The sequence below is a fragment of the Haliotis cracherodii genome, unplaced genomic scaffold (assembly GCF_022045235.1).
Source record: "Haliotis cracherodii isolate W230 unplaced genomic scaffold, xgHalCrac1.p SCAF_15, whole genome shotgun sequence".
Classification (NCBI taxonomy): domain Eukaryota; kingdom Metazoa; phylum Mollusca; class Gastropoda; order Lepetellida; family Haliotidae; genus Haliotis; species Haliotis cracherodii.
The window spans coordinates 16,278,880-16,305,272 of NW_027266270.1; the positions used below are offsets into that span (position 1 = coordinate 16,278,880).

A 26,393-nucleotide genomic window follows, 5' to 3' on the forward strand; every position below is an offset into this window, starting at 1 on the left:
AGGTGGGCGAGTGAATATTGTTTTACGACGCAATATTCCAGCAATATCACGGCGGGGGACACCAGAAATGGGCTTCACATATTGTACCCATGTGGGAAATCGAAGCGGGTCTTCGGCGATGAGCGAACACTTTAACCACTAGGCTACCCCACCGCCCTCAATTGAGGTGGATTCACGGTGTATTTGACAGTATTTTTGTACGTAAGCTTGATGTAAGGGCAGAATGTCGCGGTTCACAATCGTTCACCACTATGGTGAAACCCACGAGTATGATAATATAGTAGAGATAGACCAAGGGTCACTACCGAGGCGAATGTTGGATTAGAACTCACAATTTGCGGATCTATACCATCTAAGGGACGTAACTCTGCACAAAACAGAAATGACCCAACAAACATGAATGACTAAGTAGTGGAGCAAAATGTTCATGGAATCTTGGAAAGTGTTTAAACTTTCACAGAAGGGTTGTGTATAGTGGTTAATGTTTGTTTGTTGTTTAACGCCGCACTCGGTAATATTCCAGACATATGATGCCGGTCTGGAAATAATCGAGACAATCCAATGATTGATATCATAAGTATCAATCCATGCAATTGGGATACAATGACATTCATCAACCAAGTCAGCGAGCCTGACCACCGGATCCCGTAAGTCGCCTCTTACAACAAGCATAGTCGCCTCTTAGGACAAGCATGGGTTGCTGAAGCATGTTAACCCGGATCTTCACGGGTCCTAGCCATTAGCATAGGCATGGAGTAACAATGACCAACAGTTTATGACGAGGGCATCTTGGAGTCCTCATCGCACACTGTGGACCATCGTTGTAGGATCCGGGAGCCCAGTATTACAAGGCAGAGTGTCATTTTTGAATGTTCGACCACCCGATCCCGTTAGTCGCCTCTTACGACAAGCATAGTCATATTTTACTTCAAGCATGCGTTCCTGAAGACCTACTCTAACCCGGATCGTATTGTGTACCTGTAGTCTGATCATAACATTGTTTCTAATTCGATCACTCACTGGTTTGCCTGGTCAAAACACGATTATTTGCCACCAGTTACTGTTGGAATATTGCTGGCTATTGCGTTAGACGCCTTTCATTTAACCGTTCCCAAACATAACATATCCAGTCTGCTCGTCTGCTGACATGTCACATCCATTGTGGCAGCCATGTTGGAAATGGCATTTGAGAATAGCGAAAACGCCTGTTCATGGATGTGCCAAGTGTATCACAGACGTGGTTTCACATCTGCGGACGCAGCATAGTCGGACGAAAATCACATGAACGCGTGATTTTACAGCGCTTGTGGCACCGTGCCAGGTGGCTGAAACACGGCCGTCACGCGGCCGACAACTGCAGATGTTCGATGGTGCATTGATTTGAAAATGTGAAACTGATTTAATAAATTCCAGTGTCAGTGTCCATAGTGCATAAAGGCTAGCGTATCACAAGCAGGCGGTCCTTCATCTCCTCTTCAGGTCTCCTGCTGATAAAGCTTTGTATATAATACAGTGTGTTTGATTACCCACGTGGCTGGGGTGTAAGATTAAAGTGAGTGAGTGAGTTGGGTTTAACGCCGCTTTTAACAGTATTCCAGTTATATCACGGTGTGTCAGCTTAATGTGGGAGGAAAGCCCGAAGTGATGCAGGTCTCAGGCGTTTACCACTTCGGTGAAACCCACGAGCACGGGTATGGTGCTGACAAACCTAGAAACATAATCGGGGCGAACCGGTATTCGAACCCACAATCATAGGTTTCTGGCGTGGCCAAGGGATGCGACTCTGCACAGCGAATCGCGGCGCCTTAGACGACTGGGCCACCCGTGCCCTGAGATTAAAGCTACAACGGCAAGATCAGTTTACGTTTCAGATTAGAACTGTTTGTTTGTTTGTTGATTAACCCCACTCAGCAATATTACAGCTCTATGACGGCGGTCTGTAAATAAACGAGTTTGGACCAGGCAATCCAGTGATTGACATCATGAGCATCGATCCACACCATTGGGATACGAAGACATGCATCAACCAAGTCAGCCTGCCTAACCGCCTGATCCCGTTAGTTGCCTCTTACAAGAATAGTCACCTTTTGCGGCAAGCATGGGTTGCTGAAGATCTGATCTTCACCGTCCAGGTTAGAACTGAAAGGTCGAGGTCATCTTCCCGAGGCAAGCGCGTCTACTAGCCTTTTTATCAAAATCTTGTTGCCACCCTTGCCACACCATGTCCACTTTCCTGTGCTGAATACAGTTGGACTATCACACATATTGATATGCCATGGTTGTGTCTTCAGCAACCCATGCTTGCCCTAAGAGGTGACCAACAGGATTGGGAGGTCGGGCTCGCTGACTTGGTTGATGCATGTCATCGTATCCCAATTGCATACAGTAAAGTACGGTTATAACGAACTCAAAGGGACCACTAATTTTAGTTCGTTTTAACCGTAGTTCGTTATAAGCATATATACAGCATAACTACAGCAAATAGTCGGGACCAAAAAAGTAGTTCGTTATATCCGTCAGTTCGTTATAAGCGTGTTCGTTATAACCGTAGTTTACTGTATTTCTAATAAAGAACAAACTTCAAATTGATTGAAATATATTTTATGGATAGTGTCGCAATAATCTGTATATCATTGTAAGCCTAAAAACAATAGATTCTTTGAAGAATGATTGCAGATTGGTGGCTTTTATGTGTCTTTAAGTAAAAAAATGTTGGATCAAAAAGAATATCCTAATAATAAATATTTACGTTTTTTAGCAGTAATAGAATGCTGTCACGAAGGTTAGACCCTGAGAACCAAGTATTTCCTATCAATTCTTGTATCGTGTTGATTTAGTCTTTTGTTTCCAGCTGTAATCGGCAATATTCCAGCTGTATCATGGTGGGCTTTAAATAATCAATACTGGCAAACCAGTGGTTGATATCATGAGCAACATTCCATGTTCCAAATCAAGTTGGCCACATGTGACCAAATATAGACTATCTTTCAGGTGCTGGGGACTTATTACAGTCAGAGAACAACTTACAACTTTAAGCTAAGACAACTGGGGTCTACAGAGATATACTTATGACAGAACCAGTGGTTGATATCATGAGCAACATTCCATGTTCCAAATCAAGTCACCGAGTTGGCCACATGTTACCAAATATAGACTCTTTTTCAGGTGCTGGGGACTTATTACAGTGAGGGAACAACTTACAACTTTAAGCTAAGACAACTGGGGTCTACAGAGACATACTTATGACAGAACCAGTGGTTGATATCATGAGCAACATTCCATGTTCCAAATCAAGTCACCAAGTTGGCCACATGTGACCAAATATAGACTCTCTTTCAGGTGCTGGGGACTTATTACAGTGAGGGAACAACTTACAACTTTAAGCTAAGACAACTGGGGTCTACAGAGACATACTTATGACAGAACCTTAGATTGATAACACCAGGGGAGACTTACAGCCCTGACTATTTGATCATGATCAATAACGTTATTAATTCTCACTGGGAGTGGTTTCTGATTCTCTTCTTTATCTCCGTAATCTTACTTTTCCTCACATCAGACTTGTAGTTGATTAACTTTTCTCACAACTGTCTAACTTCACATTTCTGGCTTTCATTACTATACTACCCAAAAATAGTTAGGGATCACCCAGTTATTTCATATTACTATAGTTAATATCAGGGTAATTCTAGGGTGGGACCATGTGGTTTTAGCCCCTACATTTGAAAAAAAGGCCCACATTTTCAAATACAATGGGGCATTTTAACATTGTGCTGTATGGGTGTACCTCTGGAATATTCGAAATTTTCACATAAAGTTCCCATGTCAGAAAATTACTTTTTTTAACCCTGTAATATGCTTGTTGGTTTGTTGTTTAGCGCCGCACTCAGCAATATTCCAGCTATATGACAGCAGCCTGTAAATAATGGAGTCTGGACTAGACAATCCAGTGATTGACATCATGAGCATTGATCCATGCAAATGGAATACTATTAAATGCATCAACCAAGTCAGCGAGCCTGACCATGCAATCCTGTTAGTCGCATCTTACGACAAGCATGGGTTCTTCAGGAATGGCATGACAGATTGACTTTACTAATGTCTTAAAATAAGGGTGATCCTAAACTTGTTTTGAGTAATATACAATGCATACAGCTGTAAAAAAATTAAATAAACATTACTATACATTTCAACATAATTTGCCATTGTCTTAAACTGTGACCTGTAAATTCCTAACACATCTGTTTTGCTTACAATGCTATACAGTTACATACCAAATTTGGTAATGTCATGACATATTTTGTATTTGTTCCATAGCAATAGCTTTTTAATTTTCAGGTGCTCCAACTGGCTCCTTGCAACCAGTGAAGATCCGGGTTAGAATAGGTTTTCATTATCCCATTCTTGCTCAAAAGGCTACTATGCTTGTCATAAGAGGCGGCTGACGGGATCAGGTGGTCAGGCTTGCTGACTTGGTTGATGCATGGGATGGTATCGTAAATGCGTGGATCAATGCTCAAGATGTCAATCACAGGATTTTCTGGTCCAGACTTGATTATTTACCGACTGCAGTCACATAGCTGTAATATTGCTGAGTGAGGCATTAAACAACAAACAAACAAACACTACCTGCAGCCACCCGGAGTATCAACATGATCATTGTCGTATTTATATTAGGCAGATATTTCCACAAGGCACATGGGTTCAGGACTTTTTTCTTTGTTTGTTTGTTGCTTAATATTCCAGATAAAAGACGGTGACCATAAATAACTGAGTCTGGACCACACAATCAAGAGATTGATCTCATTAGCATCGATCTATGTAATTGGGATACGATGCAGAGGTAAAAACTAACAGTTTTCGTCCACTAGTCCTTATAATGATAACACATAGCAAAACCCTTAAAAAGGGCAAATTTTTACTAGTCCTCATGATACGTTAAGCACTGGGCAGTTTGGCAAGGACTATAGGACTAGTGCCAATTTCTAACGTTGCGATGACATGCATCACCAAAGTAGGGGAGCCTGACCAGCCTAGCCCGTTAGTCGCCTCCTTCGACAAGCATAGTCGCCTTTTACTTACAGATTTTACAATGTCTGGACTGAGCATTCTCAGTCTTAGCATAGTTCCTCTTGAACTGTTGAGGAGACACTGCTTGACTCGGCAGTTGGTTTTGCCTTGGTTTCCCAGCCGGCTGTCAGGTGACAGAGCTGACAAGAGTTAGCTCCCTTCCTCCTGGTCTTCCAGTGAAAGAATGAACTGCCACTCCTCTGCCAACAGAACACAGGTGCAGCGTGAGAGGGTTTCCCTTGTAGATCAGGGTGTGTCAGCTTGATCATGTAAATGTGGAAGGAAATTAAGTGGTACAGGTTGTACGTTTTGCACCTTGCTGAAGTCTGCAGGCTTGGGTGGGTTGGTGGATGGATGGATGGGTGGGTGGGTGGGTTGTTGGTTGGATGGATGGATGGATGGTCGGGTGGGTGGATGGATGGATGGATGGATGGATGAATGGATGGTCGGGTGGATGGATGGATGAATGGATGGTCGGGTGGGTGGATGGATGGGTGGGTGGGTGGATGGATGGATGGTCGGGTGGGTGGATGGATGGATGGTCGGGTGGGTGGATGGATGGATGGGTGGGTGGATTGATGGTCGGGTGGGTGGATGGATGGATGGTCGGGTGGGTGGATGGGTGGGTGGGTGGATGGATGGTCGGGTGGGTGGATGGATGGATGGTCGGGTGGGTGGATGGATGGATGGATGGATGGTCGGGTGGGTGGGTGGATGGATGGTCGGGTGGATGGATGGATGGATGGATGGGTGGGTGGATGGATGGATGGGTGGGTGGATGGATGGATGGGTGGATGGATGGGTGGGTGGATGGATGGTCGGGTGGGTGGATGGGTGGATGGATGGATGGTCGGGTGGGTGGATGGATGGTCGGGTGGGTGGATGGATGGATGGTCGGGTGGGTGGATGGATGGATGGATGGTCGGGTGGGTGGATGGATGGATGGATGGTCGGGTGGGTGGATGGATGGATGGATGGATGGATGGTCGGGTGGGTGGGTGGATGGATGGTCGGGTGGATGGATGGATGGATGGATGGTCGGGTGGGTGGATGGATGGGTGGGTGGGTGGATGGATGGATGGATGGTCGGGTGGGTGGATGGATGGATGGATGGATGGATGGTCGGGTGGGTGGGTGGATGGATGGTCGGGTGGATGGATGGATGGATGGATGGTCGGGTGGGTGGATGGATGGGTGGGTGGGTGGATGGATGGATGGTTGGGTGGGTGGATGGATGGTTTAAAGTGTGGATGGGTGGAGGCTGGGGACTGACACACCTGGGATCATAATATGAGAAAATCTGGGACTTGAATAAAACAATTAGAGCTCTGTAGCTAGCTTTTCTGGATTAATATATTCGATCGGATCCTTGCAAAAGAAACAAGAAATAGCAGTTTCTGAAGAACCACCACCACAAAAATACATACTGGCACATGCAGAACTGGCTATACACCATGATACATGCAGAACTGGCTGTACCTATGTGCAGAACTGGCTATACGTACATACATAACTGGCTGTACCTACATGCAGAACTGGCTATACATACATACAAAACTGGCTATACCTACATGCAGAATTGGCTATACATACATGCAGAACTGACTATACCTACATGCAGAACCAGCTAAACATACAGAACTGGCTATACCTACATGCAGAACTGGCTAGACCAACAAGCAGAACTGGCTTTACCTACATGAAGAATTGGCTATACCTACATGCAGAACTTACTACAACTACATGCAGACCTGGCTATACCTACATGCAGAACAAGCTATACCTACATGCAGAAGTGGCTGTACCTACGTGCAGAACTGGCTATACATACATGCAGAACCGGGTATACATGCATGCAGAACTGGCTTTACATATATACAGAACCAGCTTAACATACAGAACTGGCTATACATCCATGCAGAACAGGGTATACATGCATGCAGAACTGTCTATACATGCAGAACTGGCTTTACATATATACAGAACCAGCTTAACATACAGAACTGGCTATACATACATGCAGAACCAGGTATACATGCATGCAGAACTGGCTATACATGCAGAACTGGCTTTACATATATACAGAACCAGCTTAACATACAGAAATGGCTATACATACATGCAGAACCGGGTATACATGCATGCAGAACTGGCTATACATGCAGAACTGGCTTTACATATATACAGAACCAGCTTAACATACAGAACTGGCAGGACCATATTGTGGAGAAAATTTAAGATATAGAGAACTTATTTGGACAAACATGAACAGAAGTTTGGATGAATGTATCCTGTTACTGATAATAAAAACATGTTTGAACATCTAAATATAAATTGCCACGCCACAATGTCTGTTGCGGGCTTCATTGGAACGTTTCCGATTTACTTGTTTCAGGGTCTGTGTGAGAGACAAGAGTAGATCATGTTATGAAGGTGGATGACTGGGAATACAGAGATGATTGGGTCGTACCTTCTCTCAGAGGTTGCACTGACAGTCTGGCTCTGGTGAAGAGAGCTACGTCCCGAAGTGGCCCCCCAGTCTGCTTGTGTTCCTGGTGTATGGCCTTCAGCTCAGCCAGTGAGATGAATCTCTTCAGGGCCCTGTTGTACTTCACGTCCACCATGAACCAGCGAGGGTCATCTGTGCTGGCCTTGCTGTGGAACAGTGAGTGAGTGAGTCAGTCAGTCAGTCAGTCAGTGAGTGGGTGGGTGGGTTTGAGTGAGTGAGTGAGTGAGTGAGTGGGCAGGTGGATGGGTTTGAGTGAGTGAGTGAGTGAGTGTTTGTTGTTTAATGCCACACCCAGCAATACTCCAGCTATATGACGGCAGTCTGTAAAATAATTGAGTCTGGACAAGACAATCCAGTGATTGACATCATGAGCATCGATCCACACAATTGGGATCGATGACATGAATCAACCAAGTCAGCGAGCCTGACCACCCGATCCCGTTAGTTGCCTTTTATGACAAGCATAATCGCCTTTTACGGCAAGCATGGGTTGCTGAAGACCTATTCTACCCCGGAATCTTCACGAGTGAGTGAGTGAGTGGGTGTGGGTGGGTGGGTGGGTGAGTGAGTGAGTGAGTGAGTGAGTGAGTGAGTGAGTGAGTGAGTGAGTGAGTGAGTGAGTGAGTGAGTGAGGTTTCAGCTGCAATATTCCCACAATATCACGCCGGGGGACACTAGAAATTGGGCTTCACACATTGTACCCATATCGGGAATCGAGCCTGGATCTTCGACGTGATGAGCAAACGCTTTAACCACAAGGCTACCCTATCGCCCCTAAAACACGAACACATCTTACATGCCAACTATCATCGCCATCATTTTTTTTGTTTTAGGCTACAGTAAACATAATGCCAGCTATATCACAGGGTTCTGTGAAGCAATCAAACCTGGACCAGACAAACCAGTGACTATTGTTGGGAGTTATGTCCAATGCCTTTGGGGTGCCAGACACGCAATCAACAAAGTAATTTAGCCAGTTTGTTCAGTTACTTCTTTCAACAAGCATCAGTTATTAGGGATGCCAAAAATGAGCATCACGCATTCTGTTTGTTTGACAAATCGGGATCAATTGGGATACGATGACATGCATCAACAAAATCAGCGAGACTGACCACCCGATCCCGTTAGTCGCCTCTTACAGCAAGCATGGGTTGCTGAAGACCTATTCTACCCCGAATCTTCATGGGGGTCAAAACCTGGGCCAAGAGTGTGATAAGCTGATGCTTTAAGTTATATTCAAAGATGCAGTAATGGTGGAATGTTGAATGTTGAATGTACAAGGAGTAGTCCCACGAGTACACAACATCATACTTTGACGACATAGTTCATGACAGATGCTGACAGGTACAGCCTCTACACCAATCTCATAAAAATCAGATCTTAGTTCTCGCTGCCGCTAAACAAAGATCTGAGGACATCCCATTACGGGTCACGTCAGAACGACCTTTCGCGAATTTTGACCGACTAATGAAATGACTGACAAGAAATTGATATTGGCCAATCAGAAGGCAGCTTTCTCGAGCTTTACGACACTAGTTTCAAACTGGCGGCTACGCTTCGAAACATATTGTGACGTATTCTCGATAAACGATTTTAAAACTGATAAGAAGAACATTCAGGAATGGCTTATAGATGGCACAGATTGTATGGATATAATCATAAAACCTGTCGTTCGGAATACCCTGTGTTAAATATATTGTGGTTGCATGATTAGAAAACACATTCTGACTGTCACTTTCATGATCTGGTAAACGATGCTCTGATTGGTTGGATGAAAGGTCATTCTGACGTGACCCCTAATGGGATGTCAGATCTTTGTTTAGCGATAGCGAGAACTAAGATCTGATTTTAATGAGATTGGCCTCTACTGATGCACCAAGTCTCTAATCTCTAACCTCTAACCAAGTTCATGTCCAAACATTTCCCACCCTACCAGCTCCTCCTCACCTGTCGTAGTGGACGTCCTTTTTATCAAACTGGGTGTGGTCCGGGTAGCTCTCCCTCACTATCTGCCAACAGATCAGGGCCACCATAAGAAGCAGCTCCACACTGCATCTTGAAAACCCACCACTTATCCAGTCAATTAAACCCACCACTTATCAAGTCAATTAAACCCACCACTTATCCAGCCAGTTAAACCCACCACTTATCCAGTCAATTAAACCCACCACTTATCCAGTCAGTTAAACCCACCAATTATCCAGTTAATTAAACCCACCACTTATCCAGTCAATTAAACCCACCACTTATCCAGTCAGTTAAACCCACCAATTATCCAGTTAATTAAACCCACCACTTATCCAGTCAATTAAACCCACCACTTATCCAGTCAATTAAACCCACCACTTATCCAGTCAGTTAAACCCACCCCATATCCATTCAGTTAAACCCACCACTTATCAAGTCAGGTAAACCCACCACTTATCAAGTCAGGTAAACCCACCAATTATCCAGTTAATTAAACCCACCACTTATCCAGCCAGTTAAACCCACCACTTATCCAGTCAATTAAACCCACCACTTATCCAGTCAGTTAAACCCACCAATTATCCAGTTAATTAAACCCACCACTTATCCAGTCAATTAAACCCACCACTTATCCAGTCAGTTAAACCCACCAATTATCCAGTTAATTAAACCCACCACTTATCCAGTCAATTAAACCCACCACTTATCCATTCAGTTAAACCCACCACTTATCCAGTCAGTTAAACCCACCACTTATCAAGTCAGGTAAACCCACCGGTTACCAGTCAGTTAAACCCACCACTTATCCAGTCAATTAAAACCACCACTTATCCAGTCAATTAAACCCACCACATATCCAGTCAGTTAAACCCGCCACTTATCCAGTCAACTAAGCCTACCACTTATCCAGTCAACTAAACACACCATATATCCAGTCAATGAAACCCACCACTTATCCAGTCAATTTAACCAAACAATTATCCAGTCAATTAAACCCACCACTTATCCAGTCAGTTAAACCCACCAATTATCCAGTTAATTAACCCCACCACTTATCCAGTCAATTAAAACCACCACTTATCCAGTCAGTTAAACCCACCACTTATCCAGTCAGTTAAACCCACCAATTATCCAGTCAATTAAACCCACCACTTATCCAGTCAATTAAACCCACCACTTATCCAGTCAACTAAGCCTACCACTTATCCAGTCAGTTAAACCCACCACTTGTCCAGTCAAATAAACCAACAACTTATCCAGTCAACTAAACACACCATATATCCAGTCAATGAAACCCACCACTTATCCAGTCAATTTAACCAAACAATTATCCAGTCAATTTAACCCAACAATTATCCAGTCATTTAAACCCAACAATTATCCAGTCAATAAGCAACATAAACTCCCTAAACAAATACACTTCAGGTCTATTCCCAGACAACTATCCTCCTACCTGCATCACTCCGGCAATGCCAGGCTCCCTAAACAAATACACTTCAGGTCTATTCCCAGACAACTATCCTCCTACCTGCATCACTCCGGCAATGCCAGGCTCCCTAAACAAATACACTTCAGGTCTATTCCCAGACAACTATCCTACCTGCATCACTCCGGCAATGCCAGGCTCCCTAAACAAATACACTTCAGGTCTATTCCCAGACAACTATCCTCCTTCCTGCATCACTCCGGCAATGCCAGGCTCCCTAGACAAATACACTTCAGGTCTATTCCCAGACGACTATCCTCCTACCTGCATCACTCCGGCAATGCCAGGCTCCCTAAACAAATACACTTCAGGTCTATTCCCAGACGACTATCCTCCTACCTGCATCACTGCGGCAATGCCAGCCTCCCTAAACAAATACACTTCAGGTCTATTCCCAGACGACTATCCTCCTACCTGCATCACTCCGGCAATGCCAGGCTCCCTAAACAAATACACTTCAGGTCTATTCCCAGACAACTATCCTCCTACCTGCATCACTCCGGCAATGCCAGGCTCCCTAAACAAATACACTTCAGGTCTTTTCCCAGACAACTATCCTCCTTCCTGCATCACTCCGGCAATGCCAGGCTCCCTAAACAAATACACTTCAGGTCTATTCCCAGACGACTATCCTCCTACCTGCATCACTCCGGCGATGCCAGGCTCCCTAAACAAATACACTTCAGGTCCATTCCCAGACGACTATCCTCCTACCTGCATCACTCCGGCAATGCCAGGCTCCCTAAACAAATACACTTCAGGTCTATTCCCAGACGACTATCCTCCTACCTGCATCACTCCGGCGATGCCAGGCTCCCTAAACAAATACACTTCAGGTCTATTACCAGACAACTATCCTCCTACCTGCATCACTCCGGCGATGCCAGGCTCCCTAAACAAATACACTTCAGGTCCATTCCCAGACGACTATCCTCCTACCTGCATCACTCCGGCAATGCCAGGCTCCCCAAACAAATACACTTCAGGTCTATTCCCAGACGACTATCCTCCTACCTGCATCACTCCGGCAATGCCAGGCTCCCTAAACAAATACACTTCAGGTCTATTCCCAGACAACTATCCTCCTACCTGCAACACTCCGGCAATGCCAGGCTCCCTAAACAAATACACTTCAGGTCTATTCCCAGACAACTATCCTCCTACCTGCATCACTCCGGCAATGCCAGGCTCCCTAAACAAATACACTTCAGGTCTATTCCCAGACGACTATCCTCCTACCTGCATCACTCCGGCAATGCCAGGCTCCCTAAACAAATACACTTCAGGTCTATTCCCAGACAACTATCCTCCTACCTGCAACACTCCGGCAATGCCAGGCTCCCTAAACAAATACATTTCAGGTCTAAACAAATACACTTCAGGTCTATTCCCAGACGACTATCCTCCTACCTGCATCACTCCGGCAATGCCAGGCTCCTTACAGTTGCTGTGGTAAAAGAAGGCAGACTGCCCCTCACGCATCTGGTCTCGCATGAAGTTCCGGGCCTGAATATAAATACAGGAATATAATAAAACTGACACACAAATTTGCGAGAGAACTTCGTTCCCAGTCGGAGTAACAACTCCAGGTACCGGCTTTCATGTTAACAAACAGTCAGGTACACCTATTCTGACCCAGAATCCTGACTGGGTCAGTTCTACGTAGATGCCAACATGAGCATAACATAGTGCCAACTTGGGGAACACGTGCAATTTAGTCATCATGTTGAATAGTGAGTGAGTGAGTTTGGTTTGACGCCGCATTTAGCAATATTCCAGCAATATCACGGCTGGGGACACCAGAAATGGGCTTCACACATTGTACCCATGTCAGGAATCAAACCCGGGTCTTCGGCGTGACAAGCAAACGCTTCAACCACAAGGCTACCCGACCGACCCGTATCAGGTAGCAATCAATCATTACCAACATTATAACGCTGTTAACACCTCTCTGACTCACCTGATAGTTTCTCACTTCATCCCAGCATGCAGTCTGGTCAGGGCATTTCTTCAGGTCCTCCAGGCCAAACTGAAAACATGTCAGTCATGGTCATGACGTACAGATTTCGGTCAACTGCAGGATTTGCAAAGCATGTATACTGCCAACACAGCGTCACTAGATATTTTCCCAATCTTTTCATGTTTTTAATCAAGTTGCTCACTTGATTTGATGCACTTGGCGAAGTAAGACCCATTATCATAGATTTTGATTATCAATCAGATCGTTGGACTGAGCGCCGCATTTTGTTGGAAGCAAATGATGTATGTATCTATTCTCTTCTGTCAACTAAATGTCGTTTCGAGGCGTCAATAACGGTAATCTGACTGTGGTTGCTGTAAATCATGGTGTGTAATGTGATCTATTGATCACTTCACACGATTTCGACGAAATTAATGAAACAATATTGAATGAAATCTGGAGTAAAATTAATAAAATAGGTTACAAACTTTAGTCCAGATATACAATGAACACTTTTTGTAACCTGTCAGTGTAATAATATTACATGATTAATGTACGCATTTGTTGACAAGGTATTTCTGGTGTTACATGCTCAAGGCAACGTCTTTGCTTTAGGGTTAGGTGAGGTGAAATTGGGTTTAACGTCGCGTCCAAGATTATTGCACTTATATAGCGACGTGCATGTACGTGTGTGTGTTTGTGTGGCTGCTTGTACTAGTCCGGACTGATGCCGATTTATAGTGCAAGATCACTGAGATACCATGCCGCATTATAACATGAATATCCCACTCAGACACAGTATACTGACTCCGAGCCGACCAGTCCTTGTTTTAGCCCCTTAATGCCGAGCGCCAGACAGGGTAACAACAAGTACCATCTTTTAACGTCTTTTGGTATGACGCGGCCGGGGATCGAACCCCGGACCTTCCGCTCTCCGGGCGGACGCTCTACCACAAGACCACGGAGGCGGTCCTTTGCTTTAGGGAAAAAACATCAGAACCCATAATGGCCTGTATAATGAGCACCCCATCTGCAGGGTTAGAAACTAACAGTTTTTGTCCACTAGTCCTAATAATGATAACATATAGTAAAACCTTTAAAATTGGCCAATTTCTACTAGTCCTTTATAGGATACCTTTACTATTGGCCAATTTCTAACGCTGCCATCTACACAGCGTTTTTTGGGGGAAAAAAGAGCGCACCAGGTTTAAGAACATACCAGGTTTAAGAACATACCCTGCTTGGAAATCAGAATAAATTTTGGGAAATAGGTCTGTAAATGAGTGTTAGACCGTACATGTATGCTGTGAAGCGTATCTGATACGTTTTCGAAATTATCCCCACCGTATCATGCATATTTTCATTTTACAGCCTTTATCCGGGGCCCTGAGGTAACTCCCTTGCCCCGGGAAGATGGGCGAGTGTCGGTAATCAATAATATGACAAATGATCTGTAAGATCAAAACAAATATAGCCAATGACAGATGAAAAAAACCCAACCGACAGCCAACACTCTGTTCAAGTTTCTTGTATTCAGTGGCTCAAGACAAGTACCCAAAATAACTGTCTGCTTGCGGCTGGTGACTTTTCTGTCAGGCTGCATGAAATTTTCATCACTTCCTATGTCTGGCAGATAATTTTAAAACTACTTACGCATTCAGTTTTATCATATCTCCTCGTAGATTCTCAAGTAATTGTTTGCAGTATTTCAACTGAATTCTGGCATGAAGGAAGTTTAAAGGCAATAAAATAACAGTTCACTGTTTGGAGTAGTCAATGATGCCTAGTTTGACACGAGTGGGTAGAACTCTTGACCCCAGCTGTGATAACTCACCAGATGCTTATTGTGTAATTCCTATTCGTTGTTGTTGCATTAGGTGTTTAAGAGGTCGCCTTCTGCCTAGGCAATTTCAGCTGACCTGTCCCTCTTTGGGACTCCTGTGTGTGAGAAGGGTACACATATCTATTGTGATTTCGGTGTTCACATAATTTCTGTTTTTGCATTGATATGATTTCTATTTTCTTATATTGATATGAATTCCTATTCGTTGAATGACATTGTTATATACTTGCTGCTCAATAAACTGGGTTTGTGTTTATATTCAAGTTGGTATTTCAGCTTTCCAAAGTGTGCAGTGAGGCCGTCTTATTGTTGATAGTCATTTGGAGACATAAATGTGAAGTTTCATTAATGCGAACAAAGACCACTCTTTTTTTTCATATTTAATTCACAATCTCTTTAATTTCAAGATTTACAGTATTCATACAGAGAGGTATCATATCAGAGTTAAAGATCTGAAGATAATGAGATCATACCAACTCCTTTAGGCATGACCCTAACCATCACATCATCTCCTTTCTCTATATCATGTCTAGTGACCTGCCATTACCTGACAGCGATTTTCGAGTTCAAAGACGGCAGTCTGAAAATAATCAAGTCTGGGGCAGACAATCCAGTGATTGACATCATGAGCATCGATCTACACAACTGAAATACAATGACATGCATCAACAAAGTCAGCAAGTCTGACCATCCAATCCCATTAGTCGCCTCTTACGACCAGCATAGTGGCTTCTTACAATTGTTACAAGCATGGGTTGCTGAAGACCAAATTTTCACAGCATTCCCCATATGTAATCCAACTTTGACATCCACTCATACCTCCATTTGTGACCATTATTTTCATGTCACCTTCTTTCTCCATATTTAACCCTAACTTCATGGTAACCCCTTTCTGAATGTGTGACCCTGACATTCATGGCAACCCCTTTCTGAATGTGTGACCCTGACCTTCATGACAACCCCTTTCTGAATGTGTGACCCTGACCTTCATGGCAACCTCTTTCTGAATGTGTGACCCTGACCTTCATGACAACCCCTTTCTGAATGTGTGACCCAAACATTCATGGCAACCCTTTCTGAATGTGTGACCCTGACATTCATGGCAACCCTTTCTGAATGTGTGACCCTGACATTCATGGCAACCCTTTCTGAATGTGTGACCCTGACATTCATGGCAACCCTTTCTGAATGTGTGACCCTGACATTCATGGCAACTTCTTTCTGAATGTGTGACCCTGACCTTCATGGTCTGAATGTGTGACCCTGACCTTTATGGCAACCCCTTTCTGAATGTGTGACCCTGACCTTCATGACAACCCCTTTCTGAATGTGTGACCCTGACCTTCATGTCAACTCCTTTCTCCATGCGGGTCTCCGGCTCCGACTTCATCAACCAATGAGTGAAGACTTCTGGTGGTGCACTTTCTGACTTGGACTTCTTCGGCTTCTCATTCTCTGGGATGGATAACGAAACAATGCTTAACACCTTTAGAACAGATTTCCTATTTGTTTTAGTTTACTTCTGAAAGAAAATCTCCAAAATAAAACATAGTTTACGAAAGCCAAGATAATAATCCTTTGCTGCACATTTAAAAATGTGATGCAAGGAAAATTCCACCATGAAACAATCTCATTTGTGGCAAGACTTCCGCCCGTATCCACCCTCCAAGAGTTATAGGCCCCATGCATTGCTGCTCAATCCTTTAAATGATATACATTTTTGAGACGGGATACGGGTGGAAGTTTTACTGCTTACCAAATGTTATTCAAAGCTTCATAGTCCTATCTTCCAATGCAAGGGAGTTAACTGACTGTAAAAGTCCAGTTTCCACCCTTGCCGAACTAGGCTGGAATTTTCGTCGATTGATGGTAGCGCCACCATGCAGTGGCTATTAAGAGTTATGTCCCTTCTATGTCCCTCCTCCTGACCAATCAGATTCCACCTATCATATCATTTGCATCAAACAATATGGCAGCGCCCAGTCAAGACGATCTGATTGATAATCAAGATCTTTGTCATAATAAAACTCATGCGAAGAGCATCAAATCCCCTGAGCACCTTAAAGACATTAAAGATCTGGAAAATATCTGGCGATGCACAGTTAACAGCACATGCTCTGCAAATACTAGAGTCGCTGCTGTTTATAAACGGGATGCGGGGATTGTTGCACAATTTTGATTAGACTAAGTATAGACTCGTTAGTCCGCCCAAAATGTAACTCCAGCCTATTTCGGCAAGGGTGGAAACTGGACTGTTATTGTTTTGAGAGAAAAAACAGTCATCTATATTCCACTGCTATATAGCACTGCAGCTAGTAAATAACTGACTACCCATCCTCGGCTTGACAAACTAGTGCGTGACATTATGAGTAACATTACAACCAGGTACATTGACATGCAATCAATTATCCAAACCCAATCCAAATTTGTCGTTCAGCTATGACAAGCAATAAATTCTGCAAGAGATTTTGCATATCCCGTGCGTTCCTGTTGAAAATTAAACAGCGTCTTACCAGATTTTTGTCTGCGTTTTGGAGGCATGGATGACTCCCTCTTTAACGAGCTAATGGAATGTGTTAAACTGGGATACAAATTCACACATGCGATTTTGTAAACATTAAAATGACACAACTTCCCGCGCTATTGATACACGTCATTTCCGACCGGATATTCTTTTGCGCATGTCTGTACCTTGCATTCCAAAATGGCGGTGTTGCGTCCTTTGCGACAGACAGGGCAGAATTCTTGTTGAATATCTGAAAACAGCCTGTGTATACGTTATGATTGTTGAAGAAACTAATTGGAACGTGATACATCGACATCTCTCTGCACCTATTCAGCAATTGGTAACTGACTTTTCCATGTGTCGTTTGATAATTGGCCGTTGTTATGGACTCGGGAGTTGGTGTTATAAAACTTTGATAATATGTCCGTATCAATTTTACATCGTAACCTAATACTGATACGTAAATAAATGTGTCGGAATTATTGATGTCTTTAGAACTAACTGATGTACCATTTTTATCGATGGAATACTCTGTTTTGTGTGACAGGACTTACAAACCTTTTGATTTGAGATAAAGGTTACTAGATCTCGTAGAAAGCACCTGACAAGATTATTCCATAAGCCAGCTGTATTATGATGTGTCTTGGGCCAAGTGAGTTTGAAGGATATTGCTGATATTCCTACAGATCCATGTCAGTTCAAGCTTGGAAAAGCCTTGAATTTTAAGGTGTCTCTTGAAAAGCCTTGATTTTCAGTGTCTATCTTGAAAAGCCTTGAAAAGCACCAAACAAGCTTGAAAAGCCATGAATTCAATACATATTGACATATACTTTTTAATCAAAGTGTTAAAGCGTAAATAATATGTATCAAAGATGTATAACATGTTTAAGTGAGATTTATCACAGTGATAGATCTGAAGAATTCGGGACAGACTTAAAGGGGCACTGATCTAACGCAATTCCCCGGGACTGGTTGTTGCCTTTGTTATTGTTTTTTCCCAGTGAGTACCCGGATGTAGAGCAGAAATCTAGACTAGCTCGCGACCTCTGTTGCGCCATTCGTAAGCGCATTAGTCACTTTTATGGATACCGGTAGTAATAAGAGCGTATGGCCACATTGATCAACAAAATAAATACAGTTTTCGAGATAATAAGGAAATGTAGGCATCTTTGTGGGTAGCATCGGTAATCGTGACGAAGTTTTGATAAGTCACTTGCTTGGTAATTTTGCGATTTTCGTTTACACTATTTTGACTTGCAACACAAAGTAAATATTTCACCTGAGCATTGCTTTTTTTATAGTGTGTATATTTTTTTACTGTCAAAATGTGTAACATATTTATTAAACGTCTAAATATTCAGTTATTTTACAAAGTGACTGAAAAACATTTCCATCTGTATTATCATGATAACGAATTCCAAACATTTTGATGTTTAATGTCATCACCAAGAGACTGAAAATGTTACGTTGAAAGTACATTTCTATGTTGTTTGGCTTCTAATCCTACATAATAATCTGTTGTGATGTCTGTAGGCCCTTTTGATCGTCTTAATCAATCTGGACAGATTTTTTAGTCAAAATGACTGAAATATTTACACATTTGAAAAATTGCCTGAGAGAATCACATTTTACAAATTGACGGTAATCTATACACGCTTACAAAGGAAATGACCTGTGAAAACAACGTCTATCGCGCATTGAAGAATTTCCCAACCAAGACGTAGAAAAACAAGAACGAATCGGTTCAAATGAAGGAAAACAAAATGCAAATACCATAATTACAACTTACCAAATTTATGTGTATAAATAGGCAGCTTCCTTATTCGAGGAATGTATCCGTGAATATCCACATAAAGGAATAATATCCCACTCGTCTGCAGCTATACAAAATAACTTATTCGATGTCACGTGTCTCTGTAACTATCAAATATTCTAAAAGATATATATCGTTTCGGGTGTCAAGTCTCAAGGGTCGGCTGAGAAAGGCCACGTGACAACTATTTTCATTACGTCGACGGTTCCTAAAAAATCCATTGAGTTTGATAACAATGAGCAACCAATCAACGCATTATCAGTTGACTGACAGACTGATATAGAAGATTTAACGTGCGCTTGCCGACTACAGCGTGTTTCGCACACGAGTTAACCCTTTGAACAAATTGTATGTTGTTTTTACATCGGCACTTCACGCCATGATATGAGTGTATTCCCTTTGTTTTAGTAAACCTAGACATGTAAACACTCACTTTTGACATATCCACTGTGCAAGATAACAGTGATTAATCAATCAACGTATTTTCTGTTAATCCTTTGATGACTAGGAACGATCCGTTGATTTACAAAAAAAAGTAAATCAACTGATCATTCATCTCTTGCTGGGTTGCCACGTGCATATTACATAACCTCACTTCAAACCTGGATTTAGATTGAATAATTACCCCAGACACAATAAATGCCAAATGAGAACCTTTGTCAGGTAATCTAAGTGGTGCTACCACTAATTGTACCTGTAATAAATTCATTAACTGAGCATCAAGTGAATGACGACAAATACACAAGTGTAGGGTTATACGAGAAAACGTGTATGACAACAAGGGAGTAGTAATCGTATTACACAATCCGAAATCCGAAAATGCTTTCACTGCATGGATACTTTTTTTAGTATTAAACTATAACCATCTGGTTTTTTTTCCAAATGACGACTTCCGATGAGCTCCGCCGTTCTTTTTGTCTGTTTGTTTAGGCTGAAGAATTTTTTTAACATGCGCCCTTTGTCGAATCTTTATAGATCACAGTTAACCAATCAGTGTTTATGCAAAAATGCGTAAAACAAATATTGCCTCCAAGTTTATTTAGCTGTCCTTGCAGACGGTACCCCAGTCTCTGGTCACGCTCAGTTGCGCTGCGTATCATCCGGGTACTCACGGGGGAAAAAACAATAACAAAGGCAACAACCAGTCCGGGGAATGGCGTTAGATCAGTGCCCCTTTAATCATTGAGTGTGCATATGCTCCTCTCAGTTATCTATCATCTCTACACGCAATGTCGTTGAATAAGTCCAGCAATGTTGAAATTTTTTAATAGTTTGTGGCCAGTTTATGAAAGCACTATATATTTTCAACATATTTTTTATTTCGTTTTTTTTCATAATTCTAGTGGCTAAAATGATTGTAAATGGGAACTAATATTATATATTATTTGTTAGTTTCATTAATTTTCATCATTATGCACAGCAGTGCAATTTATTAGGTATATTATATTGGCACTGAACACATCTAAATGTCGCCAGTGTTAGGGTAGGTTACCCCAAACTCTATCCTTAGCCATTGGATCCTCTTTATGATCAATCACCCCGTTAATATAATTAGGGTTAGGTACCTGTTTAGTGGCTATTAGATTACCCAAACTCTATCCTTGCCCATGGATCCCCCTTATCATCTATCAATCCTAGCTTTACGATAATTAGGGTTAGGTACCTGTTTAGTGGCTATTAGATTACCCGAACTCTATCCTTGCCTTTGGATCCCCCTTACGATCTATCAACCCTAGAAATTAGAAATTAACACTAGCCTGCTAGCCCGGGGCTATTTAACTTCTTCTCCTTCGAAGTCTGTTCAATCAGCTAGCAAGGTGACAGCATTGATTTTCCGTGATTCCAAAGGATTCCTACTGGTGGACTACCTCCAGAAGGTCAGACCGTTAATAACCAGTATTATGCAAATTTGCTCTGGCAGCTCTCTGTGAATGTCAAGGCTAAACATCGCTAAGGATGTGTTGTTCCGGCTGGACAATGCACATGTGCACAAATGTGTTGTCGCCATAGCTGCACTGAATGACATTGGCTTTCAACTCATTGAACATACTCCATATTCACCAGATTTGGCACCATCTGATTTCTGATTGGAATTTTTTGGACATTCAGGAAATGGTGGTGATTGGTCTGCTGGTGATTTTGTTGCAAACCCTTCTCATAGAATCTGATGCTGCAATGCCACAATCCAGAGCTGAAGAATATAACTCTTCAATAAATATTGGAGCTTTGTGGCAGGATGTGGGCGTATCTCTCTCCTGTTTCCATGATAACCTGTCTTGAGTGTAGCTTTTTATCTCCCCGGCATATAATGCTGTGGGATATAGTCGATACTTCGTCTGTCCGTCCATCCGTAATCATTATGTTTCCGGAGCCTTACACGAAAAATGTTCAATATTTTTCAATAAAACATGGTATATGTATCAAACAGATCCTGAAGTGGTGCATTTTGCTATTTGCAGATTTTTGGCATGTTTATTTTTCTCGATTTCCTTGGAAATAATTTGGACTTGGTTTCAAAAGGGAGGAGTAGGTGTCATTACAGAAGCACAACTTGAAAACTGTGAAAGATTTTTCCTCCAAACCTGGTAAGCTTTTCAGGAATGCTTTGATTTTGATTCTGTTCATAGTGGTGTGTACTTGACATAGATACTTCAAAGTTGCGAATCCTAATTCCATTGTATTGTTTTGATAGCTCAATAACTACTCTTGTATATGGACAGACAGATTAGATAGAAATTCTCTCATCAAGTTGGACCTAAAGTAACTGTCAGATGATTTCTTCTTTCAAAATTTGTGGGGACTGGGTGATTTGTCTTCTTCTGATGACTCGACCTGTGAAGATCCGGGTTAGCATAGGTCTTCAGCAACCCATGCTTGCCGTAAAAGGCGACTATACTTGTCGTAAGAGGCGACTAACGGGATCGGGTGGTCAGGCTCTCTGACCTGGTTGGAGCATGTCATCGATCCCAATTGCTTGGATCTATGCTTATGACGTCAGTCACTGGATTGCCTGGTCCAAACTTGATCATTTACAGACTGTCGTCATAAAGCTGGAATTTTGCTAAGTGCGGCGTAAAACAACAAACCAAACTAAACTTTCTGATAACTCGTTTCTTTGCCCAACAAAGTATTTTCAGGATAGCTTCATAATGATTGGCATTATCATATCAATTTTCAATATGTACCAGTTACATTCCTGATACTATCTGAAATATGCAACCCAAGATGTATGAATTGTTTCATAAGCTGTTGGGGAAAGCCATGCTCCAAATAGTAAGCTGTGTATCTGCTTTAAATACGTAAATTGAATCTCCATTACCCAATTAATTTTGGATTGTCGGCATCGGAATGTGAGTACCAAATAGTTTAACAATAACGTCTGTAATTGCCAAGTGTAACCTTTTCCGTTTGCTTATCTGTATTTATTTATTGATTGATTTGAATGAACTTTACTGCAGTGAATAATGCACAAAGTCATTACCTTGTTTAGTAGATGGAATAAATTAAATAGTTTAGCACACCTGGCTGAAAGTCAATATGCTTCATGCAACGTTAGAAATTGGCACTAGTCCTGTAGTCCTTGCCAAACTGCCAATAGTTAAGGTATAATAAGGAACAGTAGAAATTTGCCCATTTTAAGGGTTTTCCTATATGTTATCATTATAAGGACTAGTGGGCCAAAACTGTTAGTTTCTATCACTGCCTTATGCACCGTTTCCCATTTTCTGTTTTGTTCTAGACTGTGTGAAAGTGAGACGTTGCCCCTGCAGAAATCAATTACTAGTACTTCTAAATTGATGTAAATTATAACATCGACACTGGTCAGGGTTTCGCTACACACAAAACATAGCATCCTATACTCCAACAAACTGAGAATAGATGCAGTTAATTTACATCATTCAGATTCTTGTGGGACACAGAAAATGTGTGGTTGTTTTAATCATTTAACAGTGCTAGAAACTAACACATTTAGTCCACTAGTCCTTATAATGATAATGTTTAGCTGCTCAAAACCCTGAAAAATTGCAAATTTCTACTCGTCCTTATGATACCTTAACTATTGGGCAGTTTGGCACGGACTACAGGACTACTGCCAATTTCTAACACTGTTTAATTTATAAAAATTCCTTCTGACTGCTGTAATCTTTTCGTTTTCAGAGCACAATTTGAAAACCGTTCAATAACTTTCAACGAAAATTGTCAAATATATCAAACAGATCCTGAAGTGGTGCCTTTTGCTATTTACAGATTTTGGGCATTTTTATTTTTCTTCATTTCCATGGAAACAATTTGTACTTAGACTCAAAAGTGGGGAAGGGTAGGTGTTGTTTCCGGAACACAACTTGAAACCGTGAAAGACTTTCCATCCAAACCTGGTACATGTATTAACCAAGGGCTGAAGTGGTGACATTTGCTTTTTAGGGCGGTCGGGTAGCCTAGTGGTTAAAGCGTTCGCTCGTCATGCCGAAAACCCTCACTTGGAGCTTTCCTCCCACATTAAGCTGACACGCTGCGATATAACTGTAATACTGTTAAAAGAGGCATTAAACCCAACTCACTCATGCCGAATACCCAGGTTCAATTCCCTACATGGCTACAATGTATGAAGCCAATTTCTGGTGTCCCCTGCCGTGATATTGCTGGAATATTGCTAAAAACGCTGTAAAACCATACTCACTCACTCACTGCTATTTAGGAATTTTTCAAAATTGATTTTTCCCTGTTTCCATGGAAACAAGTTAGGCAGCTGAAACGGAGGTAGGTGTCGTTGCCAGAGCAGAACTAAAAAACTTTTCAACATTTTTTTGGTACAAGTATTCACCAGGTGCTGAAGTGGTGCCTTTTGCTATTTAGTAATTTTATATAAAAAAATATTTTTCCTGTTTCCATGGTAACAAGTTTGAATTTGACTCTGTTCATAGTGGTGTGTACCTGACAGAGAAATTTCAGAATCCCAGTTCCATGGTATTGTTTTGATAGCTCAATAACTACTCTTGTATATGGACAGACAGATTAGATAGAAATTCTCTCATCAAGTTGGACTTAAAGTAACTGTCAGATGATTTCTTCTTTCAAAATTTGTGGGGACTGGGTGATTTGTCTTCTTCTGATGACTCGACCTGTGAAGATCCGGGTTAGAATAGGTCTTCAGCAACCCATGCTTGCCGTAAAAGTCGACTATGCTTGTCGTAAGAGGCGACTAACGGGATCGGGTAAACAGTCAGATGATTGGTTCTTTCGAGTTTGTTGGGGTGGGGTAGATTTGTCATATTCTGATGACTCTTGTTATATATAACTGACAATCATTCCTAGTAATAAATATTAAAACTCTCAAACTTCAGGATGTCAATGGTAGATTTTCTTCAGTCTAACCCTGACATCCCTATCTGTACTAGGCCTAGGAGCATGTACAATAATATGACATCAATAAAATTCATGGGAATCAAGCAAAGCATTCCACATGTTGCCTATCTGGGATCTCATGTTCATGCCTTGGACCACCAAAAAAGTTATTATTTTGAACCTCGACTCAAATAAGATAGATCCAGTAAATCTGTGTCTAGGAGACATATTTTTATATGGCGGGGATGGGGCGATACACCAACGGTGCGCTCCGGTACATATCACGATACCTTGCTCACGATCCGATACGTATCACGATACACATACTTGCTTGTGCTCTTACCTGTGGTGCGTAACCCATCGCTTCCACAGACAGGATGGCTTAATACCTGGCACACTGACAATTTACAGTTTTCACTTCTAATTAGTGTTTGGTGAAACAGTTATTGAAGCAAACACTTAAGGTTAAAATCAATATTCTTTACGTAGTGTGTGACGTGATATGTGTCAGTGTATTGCAAAGTAGACACAATTTTATGGATAACAAACTTCTTTAATTCTGTAAAAAGCGACGTTTCAGGGTTAGAAACTAACAGTTTTTGTCAACTAGTCCTTACAATGATAACATGGAGGAAAACCCCTAAAATGGATCAATTTCTACTAGTCCTTAGGATACCTTTACTATTGGGCAAATTGGTAAGGACTACAGGACTAGTGCCAATTTCTAACGCTGCGTTATGGTATAGATCCTTTTACCGTTGTCAATCAAGACTGAATGAGGGACATTGTACAGAATATACATAGGTGGAGGATTAACAGTAACAATAATTGCATACATGAGTGTAGACTAACATCTAGTCTCTGAAATGAACATTTCGTACAGAAAAAACAGTTGTTCAGTTATCTTCATAAAAATATAATAAAAGGGAGCCCAGTGACTCTCTTCATTTTCAGATACTGCAGTAATCTAGACTTGCCAAACATTATAGACTTGCATGGGCTGTATTTGATATATATTTGTATCAGGGTCTGTAAGACAGACTAACATGAGTAGGAAAACATGTGTAAGTGTTGACAACAGAAGGATAATACTGTCACAACCCGATGGACAGAGAATACATAGGTGGAAGCCAATGGGTCATGAAGCCAATTAAACAGGATAAGTGATTATTGCTTGAGGAGTTCATAGTTGGCGGATGGGATGAAATAGCCTTGATCTCTGCTGATTGATGGCTTGTGGTGGCGAATGTTGACTGCTCCTGTCATGCTTATCAAACAATACATCTGTGTATTGTCCCACAACTAGAAGACCAGGTTTTATGAGGTACTTGTATCCATGTTGCGGGGACTGCCAAATAACCAGATGCTACCTCCCTTTAACATCATCACAACCGTCAGGCCACTTACCATTCTTCTTATTTCATTATGATACTTTGACCTTTGCAAACATTGGCCTTTTAGTGGGCAGTTGAGTAAAAATTATAGCAAGGACAGCAATATTTGATGTTGTGTGTTTTGAAGTTATCACTCTCTTAGTATGAGGAGTATGTTTCCTTAGTTGACTGTTTAGTAATGACATTTAGCTTTTGGTTGATAATGAAATATGAATTGATTTCTGGATCAAACTTACATGTTTTTATTTCAGAGACGTGATAGTTCTTGTCATAAATCTGTTCTTAATTCTTAAGTTTAAGTGACACCTAACGTAAGTAATTATTGAAGATAAGTAGATCTTATATAAACCTGGGTAAGCTAGCATTTGAATATATCTCCATTACTGTGAGGCAAGGACTGGTTTAATTCTTGTTTTAAAGATTTTCTAGCTTAATATTCATGCTATGTGAGGAGCTTTAGATGGTCGGGATTGTGTAAAGGTCAGTGTTCAAGGATGGAAA

At 41.8% G+C, this 26,393-nt stretch overlaps 1 protein-coding gene across 1 annotated transcript; it reads right to left on the reverse strand.

The window, feature by feature from the left end:
* Positions 1–4,593: 4,593 nt before the first annotated feature.
* LOC139462324 (thymocyte nuclear protein 1-like) lies at positions 4,594–17,462 on the reverse strand. Its single transcript, XM_071243960.1, has 7 exons — positions 17,350–17,462; positions 16,179–16,291; positions 12,994–13,062; positions 12,444–12,539; positions 9,527–9,588; positions 7,541–7,725; positions 4,594–5,270 (listed from the first exon to the last, which is right to left on the reverse strand). The coding sequence occupies exons 1-7, from the start codon at positions 17,375–17,377 to the stop codon at positions 5,221–5,223; spliced, it is 603 nt and encodes a 200-aa protein (XP_071100061.1). The 5' UTR covers positions 17,378–17,462; the 3' UTR covers positions 4,594–5,220.
* Between the last annotated feature and the right edge of the window lie 8,931 nt (positions 17,463–26,393).